The sequence below is a fragment of the Chiloscyllium punctatum genome, chromosome 40, assembly GCF_047496795.1.
Source record: "Chiloscyllium punctatum isolate Juve2018m chromosome 40, sChiPun1.3, whole genome shotgun sequence".
Taxonomy (NCBI): domain Eukaryota; kingdom Metazoa; phylum Chordata; class Chondrichthyes; order Orectolobiformes; family Hemiscylliidae; genus Chiloscyllium; species Chiloscyllium punctatum.
In genome coordinates this window covers 2,671,380-2,692,715 of record NC_092778.1, presented here as the reverse complement: position 1 = coordinate 2,692,715, position 21,336 = coordinate 2,671,380, and the positions used below count along the sequence as shown (strand labels likewise).

The 21,336-nt window shown below is 42.3% G+C and overlaps 1 protein-coding gene across 4 annotated transcripts in view; it reads left to right on the top strand.

Annotated features, from left to right (window-relative positions):
- mlst8 (MTOR associated protein, LST8 homolog (S. cerevisiae)) overlaps positions 1–20,864 on the top strand; it is a 35,712-nt gene extending 14,848 nt beyond the window's left edge. For all 4 annotated transcript variants that reach the window (XM_072559173.1, XM_072559169.1, XM_072559170.1 and 1 more), the window contains exons 5-9: positions 11,332–11,407; positions 13,717–13,869; positions 14,693–14,817; positions 17,359–17,522; positions 19,952–20,864. In XM_072559173.1, coding sequence (XP_072415274.1) covers positions 11,332–11,407; positions 13,717–13,869; positions 14,693–14,817; positions 17,359–17,522; positions 19,952–20,070 — 637 coding nt within the window. In that variant the 3' untranslated portion in view covers positions 20,071–20,864. The remainder of the gene's footprint in view (positions 1–11,331; positions 11,408–13,716; positions 13,870–14,692; positions 14,818–17,358; positions 17,523–19,951) is intronic.
- Positions 20,865–21,336: the final 472 nt, after the last annotated feature.

Here is a 21,336-nt window from a genome sequence, read left to right as displayed (position 1 = left end):
TGGGCAAGCAAATCTTAGCAGGACTTATACACCTTTAATAGTAAGGTCCTAGGGAGTGTTGCTGAACAAAGAGACCTTAGAGTGCAGGTTCATAGCTCCTTGAAAGTGGAGTCCCAGGTAGATAGGATAGTGAAGAAGGCGTTTGGTATGCTTTCCTTTATTGGTCAGAGTATTGAGTACAGGAGTCTGGAGGTCATGGTGTGGCAGTACAGGACATTGGTTAGGCCACTTTTGGAATATTGTGTGCGATTCTGGTCTCCTTCCTATTGGAAAGATGTTGTGAAACTTGAAAGGGTTCAGAAAAGATTTACAAGGACGTTGCCAGGGTTGGAGGATTTGAGCTATAGGGAGAGGCTTAACAGGCTGGGGCTGTTTTCCCTGGAGCGTCGAAGGCTGAGGGGTGACCTTATAGAGGTTTACAAAATTATGAGGGGCATGGATAGGGTAAATAGGCAAAGTCTTTTCCCTGGAGTCGGGGAGTCCAGACTAGAGGGCATAGATTTAGGGTGAGAGGGGAAAGATATGAAAGAGACCTACGGGGCAACATTTTCGCACAGAGGATGGTACGTATATGGAATGAGCTGCCAGAGGATGTGGTGGAGGCTGGTACAATTGTAACATTTAAGAGACATTTAGATGGGTATGTGAATAGGAAGGGTTTGGAGGGATATGAGCCGAGTGCTGGCAGGTGGAACGAGATTGGGTTGGGATATCTGGTCGGTATGGACAAGTTGGACTGAAGGGACTGTTTCCATGCTGTACATCTCTATGACTATGACTGAGAAGGTGCTAGAAAAACCGAATGGCCTGAACGTAAATAAATTACTTGGACCAGATGGACTACAGCCCAGAATTGTCAGGGAGATGGCTGAAGAGATAGTGGGGGCGTTAGTGGTGATCTTTCAGGAATTACTAGATTCAGGGATGGTTCCAGAGGACTGGAATATTGCTAACATGACACTCCTGTTTAAAAAGGGAATAAGGCAGAAAATGGAAAATTACAGACCGATTAGCTTAACCTTAATCGTGGGTAACATCCTGGAATCCCTTGTGAAGGATGAGATTTCTGACCTACTTGGATGTGTATGGTAAAATAGGCAGAGTTAGCATGGTTTCATTAAATCTGCTGGAATTCTTTGAGGAAGTAATGAGCAGAGTAGACCAATGAGAGCCAATGGATTTTACCTACCTGGACTTCAAGAAGACCTTTGACAAGGTGCCACACAGGAGGCTACTGAGTCAGATGAGGGCCCATGGTGTTAGGAAAGGTGCTTGCATGGATAGAAGCTTGGTTGTCTGGCAGAAAGCAGAGAGTGGGGATAAAAGGGTCTCTCAGGATGGCAGCTGGTGACAAGTGGTATTCCACAAGGCTCAGTGCTGGGACCACAACTTTTCACTTTATACATTAACTATCTAGATGAAGGAACTGAGGGCATTAAGTTTGCAGATGATACAAAGATAGTTAGAGGGACAGACAGCATTGAGGAGAGACTGCAGAAGGATTTGGAACAGGTTAGGAGAGTGGGCAAAGAAGTGGCAGATGGTGTACAACTTGAGAAAGTGTGAGGTTATACACCTTTAGTAGGAAGAATAGATGCTTGGAATATTTTTTTTAAATGGGGAGAGACTTCAGAAGTCTGATGTGCAAACAGACGAGGGAGTTCTGGTCCAGGATTCTGTCAAGGTAAACTATAGGTTGAATCATTAGTTAGGAAGGCAAATGCAATGATGGCATTTATTTTGAGAGGACTTGAATATAAAAGCAGGGATATACTTCTGAGGCTCTATAAGGCCCTGGTCAGATCACAGTGTTGTGCACAGTTTTGGGCCACAAATTTCAGGAAGGATGTACTGGCCTTGGAGCGTGTTCAGAGGAGATTCACCAGAATGGTCCCAGGAATGAACAGCTTTATATCTGAGGAACGTTTGAGGACTCTGGTCTATACTCGATGGAGGTTAGAAGAATGAGGGGGGGGATATAATTGAAACTTACAGAATACTGAATGGTCTGGACAGAGTGGATGTTGGCTAGATGTTTCCATTGGTAGGAGAGAGTATGACCTGCGGATACAGCCTTGGAGTAAAGGGAAGACCTTTTAGAACAGAGATAAGGAGAAACTTCTTTAGCCAGAGAGTGGTGAATCTGTGGAATTCACTGCCATAGAAGGCTGTGGAGTCCAGGTCATTGAGTATATCTGAGACAGAGATAGATAGGTTCTTGATTGTAAAGGGAATCAAGGATTACGGGGAGAAAGTGGGAGAATGGGGTTGAGAAACTTATCAGCTATGATTGAATGGTCGAGCAAATCTGATGGGCTGAATAGCCTAATTTCTGCTCCTATGTCTTAGGTCTTTAGCTATGATGCTGTAGCCATTACAGAGAGTTGGTTGGGAGAGGTCCAAAACTGGCAGTTTAATATTCTGGGACTTAGATGTTTCAGGCATGGAAGAGACTGATGTAAAAAAGGTGGGCAAGTTGCTTTACTGGTTAGAGAGAATTTCATAGTTTTATTGCGAGACATGACGTTGGAGAGCTCATCCATATAGTTAGAGCTCAGGAATAGGAAGAGTGCAATCGCTTTGATGGGATTGTACTACAGGCCTCGCAACAGCCAGTGGGAAATAGAGGAACAGACATGGGGACAGATTATGGAAAAAATATAAAAACAACAGGGTTGATATGGTGGAGATTTTTACTTCCCCAATATTGATTGGGCCTCAGTTAGGAATGAGGGAGAATTTGTTAGGTGTGTCTAGGATGATTGTTTTATAACAATGTGTTCAGTAGTCTAACTAGGGAAGGGGCCATATTAGACCTGCTGAAAATGTGTTGCTGGAAAAGCGCAGCAAGTCAGGCAGCATCCAAGGAACAGGAGAATCGACGTTTCGTGCATAAGCCCTTCTTCAGGAACCTTATGCCCGAAATGCCGATTCTCCTGTTCCTTGGATGCTGCCTGACCTGCTGCGCTTTTCCAGCAACACATTTTCAGCTCTGATCTCCAGCATCTGCAGTCCTCACTTTCCCCTGGTATTGGGGAATGTACCTGGATTGAAATTTCAGGGGGGGGAGGTATTTTAAGAACAGTGCCCGTAATTCTGTAAGCTTTGAGTTACTTACAGATAAGGGCAAGAGTAGTCCTTGAGTGAAAGTACTGAATTGGGTGAAGGCTAACTTGCACAATATTGGGCAAGAACTGGGGAATGTAGAGTGGGAGCAGCTGTTTGACGGTAAATCCACATCTGGCATGTGGGAATCTTTTAAATGCCAGTTGATTAGAGTTCCAGCTTGAGAGTACCAGCATGTATCTGTGAAAGTGAAGAATAAGGATGGCAAAATTCAGGAACCTTGGATGACGAGAGGAATTGAGAGCTTAGTCAAAAAGGAAAAGGAGGCATACTTAAGGTTTAGCAAACTGAAGATGACGGAGCCCTCGAAGACTCCAAAGATAGCTTGAAATAACTCAAACAAGGAATTAGTAGGGCTAACAGAGGCCATGAAATGCCTTTGGCAAATAGGATTAATGAAAATCCCCACGTGGTTTATTCATAAGTAAGGAGAAAGGGTGTTCCTAGGGAAAGGGAAGGAGGGCAAGGGCAAAGGAGGGAATTCATGTGTGGAGCCAGAGGAAGTGGTGAGTTCCTTAAAGAACTCTGCATCAGTATTAACAAAGGAGAAGGACATGGTGGATGGTGAGTCTCGGAAGGGGTATGTAGATATTGGGGCGGGGGGAAAACATGTGAATATAAAAAAGGAAGAGGTATTGGGTGTTTTAAGGAGCATTAAAGTAGGCAAGTCCCAAGGATCTGATGGGAGGCAGGTGAGAAAGTTGCTGGGGTCTTGTATGAAAACTCTGTTACTCTTTAAGCAGAGGAGGGGTCCCAGGGGACTGGAGAAGACCCAATGTTGTTTGTTGGTTCAAGAAAAGTAATACAGATAATCCAGGAAATGACAGGCCAGTGAGTCTTGCATCAGTGGTGGGGAAATTATTGGAGAAGATTCTTAGGGGTAGGATTTACTCACATTTGAAAAGAATAGACTTATTAGCAATAGGTAGCATGGCTTTGTGTGCGGAAGGTAGTGTCTCACAAACTTGAGTGAGTTTTTTTGAGAAAGTGACAAAGGTGATTGCTGAGGGCAGGTGGTAGATGTTGTCTATAAAGACTTTAGAAAGGCTTTGACAAGGTCCCTCATGGCTGGCTGATACAGAGGGTGAAGTTGCATGGGATCCACGGTGAGCTGGCAAGTTGGATCCAGAAGACAGAGTAGCAGTTGGAACAGTGAAGACTTTGGCAAAAAAATGACAGATGGAGTTTAATGCAGACAAATGCGAGATGATGCATTTTGAGAAAGGTTTAATGCAGAAGGGAAATATACAGTATATGGCAGACCCTTAGCATCGACACACAGAGGGATATAGGTGTACAGTTTCACAGTTCCCTGGAAGTGCCAAGTCAAGTGGATAAGGTGGACAAAGAGGAATATAACATCTGGATGTGGGTTTGCTCACTGAGCTAGAAGGCTTGTTTTCAGATGTTTCGTCACCATACCTGATAATACCTTCAGTGGGCCTCCAAATAAAGTACTGGTAGTGCAGCCTGCTTTCTGTTTATATGTTTGAGTTTCCTAGGATTGGTGATGTCATTTCCTGTTCTTTTTCTCAGGTGGTGGTAAATGGGATCCAAGTCAGTGTGTTTGTTGATAGAGCTGCGGTTGGAATGCCATACTTTCAGGCTTTCTCGTGTGTGTCTGTTTGGCTTGTCCTAGGATGGATGTTTTGTCCCAGTTGAAGTGGTGTCCTTCCTCATCCATATGTAAGGATACTAGAGAGAGTGGGTCATGTCGTTTTGTGGCAAGTTGATGTTCATGTATCCTGGTGGCTAGTTTTCTACCTGTTTGTTCAATGTAGTGTTTTGGCAGAAACAGGCAGAAAATTAGCCACCAGGATACATGAACATCAACTCGCCACAAAGCGACATGATCCACTCTCAGTAGTATCCTTACATATAGATAAGGAAGGACACCACTTCGACTGGGACAACATGTCCATCCTAGGACAAGCCAAACAGAGACACGTGTGAGAATTCCTAGAAGCATGGCATTCCAACCACAGCTTTATCAACAATACATTGACTTGGATCCCATTTACCACCCCCTGAGAAAAAGAACGGGAAATGACGTCACCACAGGAAATGACGTCACCACAGGAAATGACGTCACCACGGGAAATGACATTGCCCACCCTTGGAAACTCAAACATATTAATAGAAAGTGTTTCTATTAGTGAAACATCTGTGTTTCATTTGGAGGCTTACCAAAGATGTTGCCTTGTATGGTGATGAAACGTCTGAAAATGAACCTTCTAGCTCAGCAAGCAAACCTACATCCAGAACCCCAACCTGAGCTACAAATTTTCTCAAAACAGGAATATAACATTCTTGCCTTCATTGGTCAGGACATAGAATATAAAAATTGGCAAGTTGTTGCAGCTCATTAGAACTTTAGTTGGGCAACATTTGAAATATTGTGTACAGTTCTGGTCACCATGCTGCAAGAGGGATGTGGAAGCTTTGAAGAGGGTATTGAAATGGTTTGTCAGGTTGTTGCCTGGTTTTGAGGGTATTAGCAATGAGGAGAGATTGGACAAACTTGATCTGTTTTCTCTTGAACTTCAGAGGATGAGGGAAGACCTGATAGAAGTTTAGCATGTATAGAATGGATAATCAGAGTTTTTAACACTATGGTTAAGGTTTAAAATGGGACAAGCAGCAGAAACATGGGCGGCACGGTGGCACAGTGGTTAGCACTGCTGCCTCACAGCGCCAGAGACCCGGGTTCAATTCCTGCCTCAGGCGACTGACTGTCTGGAGTTTACACATTCTCCCCGTGTCTGCGTGGGTTTCCTCCCACAGTCACAAAGATGTGTAGGTCAGGTGAATTGGCCATGCTAAATTGCCCGTAGTGTTAGGTAAGGGGTAAATGTAGGGGTATGTGTGGGTTGCGCTTCGGCGGGTCGGTGTGGACTTGTTGGGCCGAAGGGCCTGTTTCCACACTGTAATCTAATCTAAGATGTGAAGGGTAGTTATGTTATTAGTAGGGTAATTAGTAGAGGACATAGGTTTAAGGTAAAAGAGAGTAAATTCTTTACACAGAGGATGGTAAACACTGGAATGTGCTACAAGAGAAGGTGATGGAGGAGGATACATTAGCAACATTTAAGAGGCATCTTGGCAGATGTATGAATAGGCTGTACTGTTCTTTGTTCTTGGGATGATTAGATTAGATTTTGTTCAGCCCAACAAGTCCACATTGACCCTCCGAAGAGTAAACCACCCAGGCCCATTCCCCTACCCTATATTTACCCCTGGCTAATGCACCTAACACTACGGGCAATTTAGCATGGCCAACTCACCTGACCTGCACATCTTTTTGGATTGTGGGAGGAAACTGGAGCACCCGGAGGAAACCCATGCAGACATGGGGAGAATGTGCAAACCCCACACAGACAGTTGCCTAAGGTGGGAGTCAAACCCGGGTCCCTGGCGCTGTGAGGCAGCAGTGCGAACCACTGAGTCCCACTATGCACCCATCATGGGATGATCCATAGCACCTCACAAGTGAAGTATTTCTTTAGGTATCTATATTCTAATTTACAAGTAAAAAGCAATATATTAATAACTACATCATCTTTTTTACTTAATGGCGTGATTTCGAGCTCAATATTGGCTAGGATGCCTGGGAGAACTCTTCCCTAGATATTACCATAGGACATTTTATGACCACCCGAGAGATTAAGATTGGCCTTACGTTAGTTTGACACCTCCAACAGTACAGAGCCCCTTCAGTATTGCATTGGAGTGTCAGCCTAGATTTCTATTCCAGTCTCTGAAGTGGGGCTTGAACCCACAACCTGTGAGACAGGCATGGAGACTGATTATTCTTCTATTCATATTTGAATTCTGCAACTGGGTCTAAACTCTGAGCAGACATGTACAACATATGGCAGAACGATGAGATGCCCCATATTTATGCACACCATGTCACGGATATGTGTTTAAATTGACAATTTTACGCAACATACAGATAACTTAAGCTGAGGAATCATTTTGCAAATTTATCACTGTCTTTCTTAACGTTGTGAATTTACTGTCCTATCATGACCATAACAGTTCCACAGAACCAATGATCATTTCAAGGGCCCGGATTGGAGCTTTTTCTAAATATTGAAATATTTGAATTCTGCCGCAGGGCTAGAAAAGTGGAGTAAATCACCTGTCCAAACTGTTTGGATAAGGCAGAAGGAGTGCCTTATTCTTACAATCAGTAAGATATGGGTTTGTGGCTATAACTCATACTACTATTTCCATAAGTCACATCATAAGTCAATTGACCTGTTTTATCCTCATGAGTTCATTATTTATTTTAAATCTCTTACAATGCCCTGGCAAATAGTACACGATCTTGGTGACATTGGATTGAACTTTAACCTGTAAGAGGATACAGGTGTATATGTATTCCTGGAAGGTGTTTAAGAAGAAGAAATTGCCAGAGACCTGACATGAACTTACCCACTTCTGTATTTAACTGGTGTGAAATTTGAGGTAAATCTGTAATTTGGATATAGAGAGAGACCGTTATCTGAAGATTTACTTTTCTCCTGACTTTAACTAGGTTTCTTGGGTGAAACTTGTCAGGGTCCACAAGGTTAGGAGCACAATGGAGAGTGAACCTGGGAAATTAACAGTTGGAAATCTTTTATGTATTGAACCAAAACAGCGGCTGCTTTTTGTCATTTGGCAGTACCGAACTTGCTGAAAAAAAGATTCATTTTGTTGAAGCTTTTCTTCTTGCACTTGTCAGGTTAATTTGTAAGAATACTATTTTAAGGGGAAAACCAACTCTTATGCTGAATAAAGAGAGAGTACTGATTGAATGGCAAGTGAAATTTGACTGATACAGATATAGAGAATATCCCAGTTAATAATAAAGAGGAGCAACACCAGGAATGGCAGCTGTCTTTGTCTCAGCAACCTGACATTTTACAGGGCAGGATGACCTCAGTGCTCCAGTCCACAGGACACAATTCCCTGATGGGGTGTGCTGTAACTTTCAGGATACGACGTAACTATGATCCTCTAGAAGCAAGAATTTCTTGGCAGAATTTACTTTTATTCTTTCATGAGATGCAGGTGTTACTGACAAGGCCAGCATTTGTTACCCAGCAGGTGTTGAACTGCCTCAATTAGATTAGATTCGCTAGATTTTTTGATTAGGTTCTCTACAGTGTGGAAACAGGCTCTTCGGCCCAACAAGTCCACACTGACCTTCCGAAGAGCAACCCACCCAGACCTAATCCCCTACATTCACCCCTCACTAATCCACATAACACTACGGGCAATTTAGCATGGCCAATTCACCTGCACATCTTTGGACTGTGGGAAGAAACCGGAGCACCCGGAGGAAACCCACAGGGAGAATGTGCAAACTCCACACAGACATTTGCCCGAGGTAGGAATTGAACCCGGGTCTCTGGCGCTGTGAGGCAGCAGTGCTAACCACTGAGTCACCGTGCCGTCTCCTTGTACCTCTGCAATCAATTTGATGTCAATAACTCACAGTGCCATTAGGAAGGGAGTCCTTGGTTTTTGATGCAGTGAAAGTGAAGGAATAATGATATCAGAATGGTAGACCACTTAGAAGCGGTCTTATAGTGGTTTTTCCATGCCCTTGCCCTCCTAGAAGTTGAGGCAGCCTATTTAAAAGAGGATTTGCTGAGCTGCTGCTGTGCATGTTGCAAATCCATATGAAGATTATGATTGTTGCACACATCTGCATTGTTCTGGAAGATTTACTGTCCACTGAGTCATGTAGTCATATACTGCTAGTTGTGGTCAAGGTGCCAGATTTCTTTGACTTCAACTTCTTCCAGGCATCAGCTGGAAGAAGAATTGAAGAATTTCACAATTTGTACGACAACAGTTTATATTCCAGGCTCCTGTCATGTTTGCAAAGACTGCCACTTCCAACCATTTTTTCAACTTAGAAAGCCAGTTGGAATGAGAGGGCCCTTGTGTTAGATGCAGTGACTGGATTCCTACAAGTCTAGAAAGTCAGATTGCACCCATCAGGAAACCCAGGCATCTTCAAGGAAACTAGGAGCATTTAGGAGTAAAGAAGGTGGTGCCACGGTGGCTCAGTGGTTAGCATTGCAGCCTCACAGCACCAAGGACCCTGATTCGATTCCAGGCTCGGGCAAGTGTCTGTGTGGAGTTTGCACATTCTCCCCATGCTCCGGTTTCCTCCACAATCCAAAGCTGTGCAGGTCAGATGGATTGACCATGCTAAATTACCCTGTAATGTTGGGTGCATTAGTCAGGGGAAGTGTGGAGGAATAAGGGAATGGATCAGGTTGGGTGCATATCTGTGTAAAATATTTATGAAGCATGCCACAGATCTTCCAAACTCCAAAACGACTTAACAGAAGGCTCATTTGAGACAAGGAATAACCTCTGCAGATATTGCTAATGATGCCTGTGAGGGGGTCTAATTGTGCATTAGTGTATAGGAAAGATATAACAGAAGCCACATGAACAAGGATGGTTATTGTGTAAACAGTTAGGCTGTTGAAGTGTGATTGAGTTACCTGGACAGATAGTGACCACCTTTCAGTATGCACAATATGTATCAAATTATAGTGAACTAGTATACTTTGAAAAACATGGCAGAGCAGAAAGAATTGGAGCTGCAGGAGACAAATGTGATGATCACGTTTATCTTTAGATGAAGAGGATTAGCACCAAGAGGAAGAGAAGTCTGATTTTGCCAGGCTGCCTGCAGCTGCATACCTAATTAGTGGTGATGTCCAGTTAGGTGTCTTGCAGCTAAGGCTATGTAGACACCTGGCTTGTCAGCTGTTCCCACTGGTCTCTTCTTTCGCCTAGCCCAGTTTGAAGCATTTCTATAGTCAATAATCCTTCCATTTCACTGGCACTTGCTGCTCATTCGCTACTCCTGTCATTTAGAATGAGAATTAGATTTTATTGTCATATATACAAATGAGTAAGTACAGTGAAAAGATGTACAGGGTCACCATTTTCTGGCACCATCTTGGTCACGCAATCATGCTGGTCGTGTACTTACTTTCTATTCCAAGCCAACATTTAGCCTCTCTCTCAGAGCTTAAAGTGTCCCACACCTCTGTCAGAGATTTGCCTTGCCACTACTGTCCCTGTCTCCAGCACTTGCTCACTAGTGATGTGTGGCTCAGCCCAGCCAATTACCTGAGAGAAATCCTGGTGGGGTGGAGGGTGTGCATGAATCAAACCATTGAATCTATTTTTATTTCTATTATGAATCTTCAGATTTACTTACCATGATTTTTCAAGTTCATGCAACCTTTCATGGTCTTTGCATTGCTTATTTATGCATCTTTCTCCAGGTCCACAGTATACCAATGTTTCTGCATTTCTGTAATTCTAATCTTCTTGTGTAGTTCAAGGGCAATTAGGAGCAGGCAATAAATACAGGTCTAGCCAAAGACCACCATGTTTCTGAATGCATAAATAAAAAAATTCACCTCACCATTGATGGATATCCCTTTAGTTGTCCGAGCCCTCAGGTTTGAGGTCCCCCCTCTAAACATCTTAGCCTCCCTTTGCTCCTTTAAGGTCCACTTTTTAAAAACCTACCTCTTTAGTTAAACTTTTTATTGCTGCCCTAATGATTCCTTACTTCTCTTAACATCATATTTGATGGTTTTGATTTGCAGATTTAATTTATTGTAGTCACGTGTACCTAAGTACAACGAAAAGCTTTGTGAGCAGTACAGGTATATCATAGTAAGCAAGGACATTCAGAGCATAGGTTACCTAGACAGAATGAGGCACACGGGTTATACTGCACAGGAGGTGCATGAAGCAAGATCAACATTATTTGAAGTTAGTGAGTTAATCAGCCTAATCATGGCAGGGAAGAAGCTGTTCTTGAACCTGTTGGGGTGTGTGTGTGTGTGTGTGTGTGTGTGTGTGTGTGTGTGTGTGTGTGTGTGTTTTCAAGCTTCTGTATCCTCTGCCCAATGGAAGAGGTTGTAGTGGAGCATGACCGGGGTGGGAGGGGTCTTTGATAATGTTGGCAACCTTTCAATAGCAATGGCAAGTGTAAATAGAGTCCATGGATGGGAGGTTGGCTTCTGTGATGCTCTGGGCTATGCAAATAACTTTGTTTTGTTTTATAATGCTGCTTCAAAGTGCCTTAGGAAGTTATATTAAAGATGCTAGATAAGTACAAGTTGTTTTTCATCTCAAACTTGGACTGAAATCTTTCCCCCTCAACAGGTCACGTAACCTGCAATGTCAGAGAATCTTCCAGGTCAATGCTCCTATTAATTGTGTCTGCCTGCATCCCAATCAGGTAAGGGGAAACATTGCGCGCCCAAAACTGCAAACAGACTTTGCCTGTCACCTCACCCTGAGAAGCTAAATTTGTGCTGTTTCCAATGGAGACATGCAAATAGTTAAAGCTGGAAATCTTATCTTTCAATTTTGCCACAGTAAACATTTCCTGCCAGTGTGTGGCGCTGCTGTCCTCTGCAAAGTCTCTTAATAATTTGTTGGTACTGATTGGATCGTTGATCTGATCCAGCCTGACTTAAACTGTTTTGTTTCAGTAGCTCCTGACCTACAAATTCAGCCTAAGCATTGAAAGTTTATCTTATGAAAATCAAGAATTTAGATATGATTCAATGCCCTGGTGATAATTATAATGTTAGAGCAAAGTTTTTTTTAGTGCTGGACACTGTACATGTGTTGAAGAAAGTAATAACTATTTCACATCAGCAAAAATGACCAATATATACAACCTAAATTGAAGTCAGCTTTTAAACTTGAGCAAATGAAACAAAAGGACGGAGATTGTTATGACCTCTGACAAGACCACCAAATTTATGTTACAAGTTGGCTAGAAAAGAATAAGGTTTTTTTGAAGTAGATAAAAAGTGATTTCCAAGTACTTTTGAAGAGAATAAAACCACCAGTTTCAATGATTTTGAATAAATGAAATGAACTTTACTATACAAAACTAGAATGGTGGAACACTTGATTTTTAAATATGCAATTTATACTTTCAAATTATTCAGAAATAAAAAGATAACTATGGATTTTAGACAAACCATGGTTGAATTACCCCATAGAGCACGTCAAGATACAAACTTTTCAAGAGACATCCTATTTTCTCTGAAATCCTCCCAAATGTCAATGTCACCGTACCTCTCTTTATAAAGGATTCTAGTTCTTCACTTCCAAAAACTCAGCCTCAAATTCCCTCTGAAGTAATTTCTTTATGGACAGCCTCGATGATTGTTCACATCCTGGCACCTTAAAGTCCTCTTCTGACACTGTCTCCCCTGGATTCTTGAGACTGCATTGCAGCACCTACATAAAGATACAATTCTAACTTTTTCACTGGCTGCTAGTTTCTGGAAGCTAGCACTGTCCCTGGGTTTCTCCAAGCTCCAGTCTTTCTCAGCTGTTGCAAACAAATACTGCTCGTGGGCTTCCATCACATCTGTCACAGCTTCTCTAAGCAAGTTAGTGACCCTCAGGGTTCTTTCTAGCCCCTGTGACTCCTGCACCTTTCCTGAGCCTTACCCCAACACTTAACTGAATCTCCTGGCTCCCATGACTTCTCTGAGCCCTAACTGCTTAGAATCTGTTAAAAGACAACTTTTCAGGATAGGTCTCATTCTCCCAGTTGCTGTTCATTTGCTCTTTATCATTGTCCTGGGTTTTGTGCCATGGATTTGCACCAGTCCATGTCTCATGGCCAGTTCTGCTTCCTCTGCAATCCTATAGGTGTGCTTCTGACACCCTGATGGTCAAGCCCTTTAAATGTAAAACAGAAAGACAGAAAGCAAATGTATCCTGCCGCATTACTCTTCCGAGTATGTGCTCTGACCTCAGGGCCTGCTGAGAAATAGAGGCAGAAATCAGATAAATTCAGGTTTTGTAACAGGTTGAAGAAGATAACCATGTGAAAAATCATATGATGGCTGGATAGAAAGAGTTAGGGTGTAGCAGGGCAACTGAAGGTCTGAACTTCAATGCTGATGGATGCTTCAATTACTAACTATGTCTTCATATAATGGGATATAGAATAAGTAGAATATTCGTTTAGAGATTGGATTAGTGATAAACTCTCTCATTACAATGGGAAGCCATTCTCCTGTGCTAGTTCTTTGAAAGAGCTCTCCACCCAGCTCCACTCCATCCATAAAGCTGTGCTAAATTTTCCTGGGGAAGTATAAATCGAATTCCTTTTTGAAAAATATTATTGAATCTGCTTCCTCCATCTTTATGGATATGCATTCCAAATCACCATAATGTGCTGTCCCCTCATCTTCCCTGATACTTTTGCCAAAGATGTTTAAATCTGTATTTTCTTATCTAATCTATCAAAATGGCCTCAGAATTTTGAATACCTCTCATTATATTTCTCTGCTTTAAGGAGAACAACCACTGAATTGCTTATAAGTGAAATGTTTAATTCCCACGAATGTCTGAGTGTCATAGTAGAAGTTGTTCTATTCAAGAATGTTAATAGCATCAGCTCCTGGTGTCTTTATTTGCTCACCATCTTATCCCCATTGTAGAACACAAAACTCTGTTTTGGACTCTGGACCATATGGATCATGTTCATGGGATGTTGCCACCATTGTTTTACAGGCAGAACTGATAGTTGGTGATCAGAGTGGTGCCATTCACATCTGGGATCTGAAAACTGACCACAATGAGCAGCTGATTCCAGAGCCAGATGTTTCAGTCAATGCAGTACACATCGATCCAGATGCGAGTTACATGGCAGCTATCAATAGTTCAGTAAGTAAACCATGAGTAGAACATATCTTCATTTGTGTCAAAACCAGATTGAGGCATAGAGTCATACAGCATGGAAACAGACCCTTCAGTTGACCATGTTCCCAAACCAAACTTAGTCCTACTTGCCTGCATTTGGCCCATACCCCTTCAAACCTTTCCAATTCCTGTACTTATCCAAATGTATCTTAAATATTGTAACTCTACTTGCATCCACTACTTCCTCTGGCAGTTCATTCCATGTATGAATTGCTCTCTATGTACAACCATTATCCCTAGAGTCCTTTTTAAATTTTTCTCCTCACACCTTAAAAATATGCCCCCTAGTTTTGAACTGCCCCCATGCTAGGAAAAGACCCTTGCTATTCACCTTATCTAGAAATTAGAAAATCATAGATGAATTTTGCAGGAACAGTGCTAGTGGGTGAGAGCATGGGCCTGGTGCTGGTGGGGTGTCAGGGTCTGTGCTGGACCCTGGGAGCAGGGACCTAGTGTGGGTGGATGGGAGCAGCAGGGGCTGTGTAAGAAAAGCAGGATGGTGTAATCAGTGCTGGTGGGGTGTTATGCAACAATTGTCGACCTGGTGTTTTTTCCTTCTTCACGCTTGTTTCACTACAATTTCAGTACACAGTGGCACTGAGCTCTTCTACCTTATCTATCAAACTTTATGGCGGAAGTCAATAGTGTTTTTTTTGTTCGTCACATTGATGTTCGGCCTCCTTGTGCTTCTGCTAATCTTGTTCTCTTTGGAGAGGTTGGTTTCCTCCCTAGGTCAATACTATCCATAAAAGCTTAATTGATTTCTCAGTTTTTTCTTTATCTCCAGGGTAATTGTTATGTGTGGAACCTGACAGGTGGAATTGGTGATGATGTCACTCAGCTCATTCCCAAGACCAAGATCCCAGCTCACAAACGTTATGCTCTCCGCTGCAAATTCAGCCCTGATTCCACGTAGGTCCTTCTGTTTCTGTGTTTTCCTAACCTGCTGTCAAACTCTGCTCAGTGTCATAAGTGGGTCTGAAATGTATTGGGGACGATAGTTCATTTTATTCCTGCTGCAAAGTACTTTGTTTCCTGAGACCCAAAACATGACTGACTGCATTACTTGGCTGGATGGCTGGTTTGTGATGCAGAATGATGCTAACAACATGGGTTTAATTCCCATACCAGCTAAGGTCACCATGAAAGTCCTACCTTCTTGACCTTGCTCCTCACCTGAGGAACGGTGACCCTCAAATTAAATCACCACCAGTCGTATCTCTCTAATAAGAACGCAGCCCTATGGCCCTAGGTCTGTTGCAGCTTTATGTATGTTTTAGATTAATCTGCAGGCGAGTATACTTTAGATTAGATTCATTATGCTATGGAAACAGGCCCTTTGGCCCAACAGGTCCACACCGACCCGCTAAAGAGTAACCCACCCAGACCCATTCCCATACCCAAATGCACCTAACACTATGGGCAATTTAGCATGGCCGATTCACCTGACCTGCACATCTTTTTGGACTGTGGGAGGAAACCGGAGCACCTGGAGGAAACCCATGCAGACAAGGGGAGAACGTGCAAACTTCACACAGACAGTTGCCCAAGATGGGAATTGAACCCGGGTCCCTGGCATTGTTAGGCAGCAGTGTTAACCACTGAGCCACCGCGCTGCCCATCGGCAACAAACAATGACCCTACTCTCTTTGAAAGTGTGCAGTAGGAATAATAAATCGATGCATGTGTAAGTTGTACCCAAATAGAACAGCAACACACTTCAGATTAACTGTTTCAAGTAATAAATGTCTGAAATGTTTGCAATTTTCTTCATCCCTCTATTTTACTTAATATTAAGTCTAGTAAAAGACTGGACATAGAGTCATAGAGTCAAAGAGATGTACAGCATGGAAACAGACCCTTCGGTCCAACCTATCCACGCCGACCACACATCCCAACCCAATCTAGTCCCACCTGCCAGCACCCGGCCCATATCCCTCCAAACCTTTCCTATTCATAAACCATCCAAATGCCTCTTAAATGTTGCAATTGTATCAGCCTCCACCACATCCTCTGGCAGCTCATTCCATACACGTACCACCTCTGTGTGAAAAAGTTGCCCCTTAGGTCTCTTTTATATCTTTCCCCTCTCACCCTAAACCTATGCCCTCTAGTTCTGGACTCCCCAGCCCCAGGGAAAAGACTTTGTCTATTTATCCTATCCATGCCCCTCATAATTTTGTAAACCTCTATAAGGTCACCCCTCAGCCTCCGACGCTCCAGGGAAAACAGCCCCAGCCTGTTCAGCCTCTCCCTGTAGCTCAGATCCTCCAACCCTGGCAACATCCTTGTAAATCGTTTCTGAACCCTTTCAAGTTTCACAACATCTGACATGATGAAATAATTCTGCTCCAAACTTTGTACTGAATCAGTAGACACTCTCCTATGGTATTTGTTACCGGTACTTACCTTGTTTCACTACTTCAAGTACTCGACGACATTGATGCTTCCTTCCCTTGTCCATCAAACCTTATATCGGAAAGTCAGTGGTGCTTCTCTGTGGTCACACTGATGTTCAGCCTTGTGCTTCTGCTAATTTTTGACTTCTTTGGAGGAGGTGGTTTACTCCCTTAGTCAATACTATCAGAAAAGTTAGCAGAGTTCATTTATGGCACCTAAGGAAGCCATTCAGCTTCATTATTGGCTCTCTGTGAAGAAATCCCGTCAGTCCCATATTGCTTCTCCATCTGCATAGTCCTGCAAGGTACAGGTCTCCAGTATTACAGATGTCTGTCCTCAGCCAATTTGCATCAATCCATCTGATATCAAGAAACATTTGGAGGTACTGGGTAATACAAAGGTTATAGGTCCTGGCAACATTCCAGGAATAGTACAGAAGATTTATGCTGTAGAACTTGACATGCCCCTAGCCAAGCTGTTCCACTACAGTTCCAACATTGATATCTACCCAGTAATGTGGAAAGTTGCCCAGAAAGCAGGACCAATCCAATTCAACAAATTGTTGCCCCATCAGTCTCCTTTTGTTCATCAGTAAACTGATGGAAGAGGTCGTCGACAGTGCTGTCAAGCAGTATCTGCTCAGCAATAACCTGATCAATGATGCCCAGTTTGGGTGCTGCCAGTGCCACTCAGCTCCTGACCTTATTACAGCCTGCGTTCAGATATCTGGACAAGCACAAGCAATTGAAGGAAGAACTAATCAGAACCAAATGACTTGTGCTGTCCTTTCAGGCGATACATCATTGATATTAAAAACACCTGACTATGTCAGAGAAGCTGCCACAGGGAAGGCTCAGGCTAACAAAGCTTTGAGTATTTTAGAACAAACCCTCTCGTACTCTCTATTGTTGCATATTATAAGTTGATTCCACTTTAAATCACACTGTTAATAATGTGTTTTATAATAACTCTACTTGAAATCATCCTGTTAATATATATTCTTGTTTACTATATTATGATCCCATTACAAGTCCAATTACTATTTTCTGTTAGACTTCTTGCTACATGCTCAGCTGACCAGACCTGTAAAATATGGAGGACTTCAAATTTTTCGCTGATGACAGAGCTTAGCATCAAGAGCAACAATCCAGGAGAGACATCACGAGGCTGGATGTGGGACTGTGCATTCTCTGGGGATTCACAATATATCGTCACAGGTAAGAAGAGTACCATACAAGGATGGAAATGGTTCCATTTTTAGATCTGCCTAGAACTGTTCTGGTATTATCATCAGGTTTGTGAAAATGAATGATTCACTCCAACTTAAAATTGATTTCATGGAAACATTTGTGATTTGGACCTCTTTAAAAAAAAATCTTGATTCATTGCTCTTAATCATGATGTCAAAATGAGATCTTACAGATTAGTATTGTGGAAGTGTCAGATAGCAGAGCAGTTTCGAGGAGTTATGGGTTTGAAATAAAACTCTATTTGTGCCTTAAAGACCGTTAACATACTCTGCTTTTCAAACCAAGCTTTGCTCAATAGCCTTGAATTGGAAGGTTGTAAAGTCAAGTCCTGCTCCAAGACTTGAGCACATAATCTAAGGTGACGCACCAGATTAGTACTGACAGATGACCACACTGTTAGAGTTGTTGACTTTCAGGTGAGACATTAAGATGAAGCCCCAGCTGACCTCACCTGGGCACAAAGGATTCTGGAATATACTTTGAGAACTAGCAGGGATGTTCTTCCACAATACAGCTGAATATTTGTCTCTTAAACAACATTGCTGAAATAGATAGACTAGTCATGTATGACATTGCTGTTTGTGAGACTACCCCTGTCAAAAAGTTGACTGCTGTATTTATTTGGATAAATAATTATTACACTTCAAAATACTTGATTGGCTTTAAAACATATTGGAACCTGTTTGAGATTGTGAAAGATACTGTGTAAATGCAAGTTATATTTTTTAAAAGTACACTGACTTGACAAAACCATTTAGGTAAAAGTGGTGCTGGAAAAGCACAGCAGGTCAGGCAGCATCCGAGAAGCAGGAAAATCGACGATTCAGGCAAAAGCCCTTCATCAGGTTTTTGCCCAGACTGTCAATTTTCCTGCTCCTCAGATGCTGCCTGACCTGCTGTGCTTTTCCAGCACCACTCTAATCTTGACTCTGATCTCCAGCATCTGATTTGATTTCTGATAGTCAACATGGTCTTGTCAAGGGCAGGTCATGTCTTACAAACTTCATTGAGTTTTTTGAGAAGGTGACCAAGAATGTAGATGAGGGTAGGGCAGTAGACGTGGTATATATAGACTTTAGTAAGGCCTTTGATAAGGTTCCACATGGTAGGCTATTGGAGAAAATGCAGAGGCATGGAATCAGGGTGATTTAACAGTTTGGATTAGAAATTGGCTTTCTGAAAGAAGGCAGCGAGTGGTGGTTGATGGAAAATATTCAGCCTGGAGTCCAGTTACTAGTGGGTGTGCCACAAGGATCTGTTTTGGGACCACTGCTGTTTGTTATTTTTATAAATGACTTAGACATCGGCATAGGTGGATGGATTAGTAAATTTGCAGATGACACTAAAGTCAGTGGAGTAGTGGACAGTTTGGAAGAAAGTTATAGGTTGCAGGGGGACTTGGATAAACTGCACAATTGGGCTGAGAGGTGGCAAATGGAGTTCAATGCAGCTAAATGTGAGGTGATGCACTTTGGGAAGAATAACAGGAAGGCAGAGTACTGGGTCAATGGAAAGATTGTTGGTAGTGTGGACGTGCAGAGGGATCTTGGAGTCCATGTACATAGGTCCCTGAAAGTTGCCACCGAGGTGGATAGTGCTGTTAAGAAGGCATATGGTGTGTTAGGTTTCATTGGTAGAGGGATTGAGGTCCAGAGCCGCAATATCATGCTGCAACGGAACAAAATGCTAGTGTGGCCACACTTGGAATATTGTGTACAGTTCTGGTCCCCATATTTTGGGAAGGATGTGGAAGCATTTGAAAAGGTGCAGAGGAGATTTACCAGGATGTTGCCTGGTCTGAAAGGAAGGTATTATGAGGAAAGGCTGAGAGACTTGGGTCTATTCTTATTGGAAAGAAGAAGGCTAAGAGGGGATCTGATAGAGACATACAAGATGATCAGAGGATTAGATAGGGTAGACAGTGAAAGTCTTTTTCCTAGGATGATGACATCAGCTTGTATGAGGGGGAAGAACTACAAATTGAGGGGTGATAGATTTAAGACAGATGTCAGAGGCAGGTTCTTTACACAGACAATGGTAAGGGTGTGGAATGCCCTGCCTACCAATGTAGTTAACTCAGCCACATTAGGGAGATTTAAAGAGTCTTTGGATTTAGCACATGGATGATGATGGGATAGTGTAGGGGGACGAGCTGAGAATAGTTCACAGGTTGGCTCAACATTGAGGGCTGAAGGGCCTGTTCTGTGCTGTATTGTTCTATGTTCTATCTACCGTACCCACTTCTGCATAAATCCATTTAGGTAACTGACTTTATCCAGCAGTGAGCTCAAGACCTTTATAGAGTATGTTATAATGTTTTAATCCAGAAGACTAAATTGATTGCCAATGAGCATTCTTTGCGTACTGAAGAATATTGTTATTTTTCTCGCTCACAGCCTCTTCAGATAACCTTGCGCGCCTGTGGTGTGTGGAGACAGGTGAAATTAAACGAGAGTACAGTGGCCATCAGAAGGCAGTCGTGTGCCTGGCCTTTAATGACAGCGTTCTGGGCTGAAGATTTCCAAAAAAAAGCTTGTTCCCCAGCTCACCTCCATCCCTGTCTTTGCCCCATTCCCTTTTCCATTCCAAGCTATTTTTTAAATGAACTCCCAGTCAAAGTTTTTCTTTGGAAGTCTCTGAGATCAGTCTAAGTTGCTGAATGCTGGAACATTTGTGGTTGCAACTTTGGCAGGCTCACCATCACATGACCTGTGAGGCAGTAATTAATAGCCCAAGAAGCATCAGTTCTGACACCAAGGTTTCAATAAAGTTAGCGACGGATGAGTGAACCTTCCACACAGTATCCACTTGAATGGTGAAGAAGTGTCCAGCAGCACAATTCTAGATACTATTCTTCCAGACCTAGACAGTCAGGTGTAAATTGTGAACTTTCTAATACTGGATTGAAGTATTGGTAAGTACAAGTCTATTATTGGTGACAATAGTGTGAGTATTTTTGAAGGTACAAATTAGGGATGTCTTGTGCAATGTTAAAGCATAAGTTTTCTGTTGTTACTTCCTTCTATGGAGTAGTTTTGATAGAAGAGAAGCTTATTAAAAATTCTAGAACTCCAACATGAACAGGTTTGCTTTTACTCCTACTTGTTGTGGGAGCCAGAATGGAAGCTGTTTGATTTGCAGGAACTGGGCATACCTGGTGCCAGTAGCATAATCATTGAACATTTTGTGCACTGAGACAATATGGGCCAATGAACTTACAGTGCAATCATTTGAATGCCCTAATCATTAACCTGATGCTGAGTAAGATTATTAAAATTATAGACAAATAAAAATTATTTCTACACCCGACTGGATGCTGCTTTCCTTTTTTGAGAGACAGGAGAAAGAATCTATAATATCCTATCATTAAACTGTTATGTTTGGAATGGCCTGTGGAGACATGGCACTCTATAAGTGCAAATCTTATTTCTCTTTTGTCTCTGAATAACTGTATGGTTTTAAAACCACGTAATGTTTCAGCACACATACATAAGTAAATTACTGAAGACACTGGAAATCTGAAATAAAAACAGAGAATGTTAGAAATACTCCACTAGTCAGATTACATCTATGGAGGAACAGATTTAACGTTTTTGCAATATACACTGTGTACAAAATATGTGTGCAAATTTGATGCTTTTTCCTCTAAACTAAAATAGTGGCTATACCCAAAAGTCCTTTGGGTGTAAAACACTAGAAAGATCCAGGATCAAGAAAAGCTTTGAGGAAGTGCACATGTGTTTTTCAGTCTCACTTTTTTTGAGCACATATATTCTTGGTA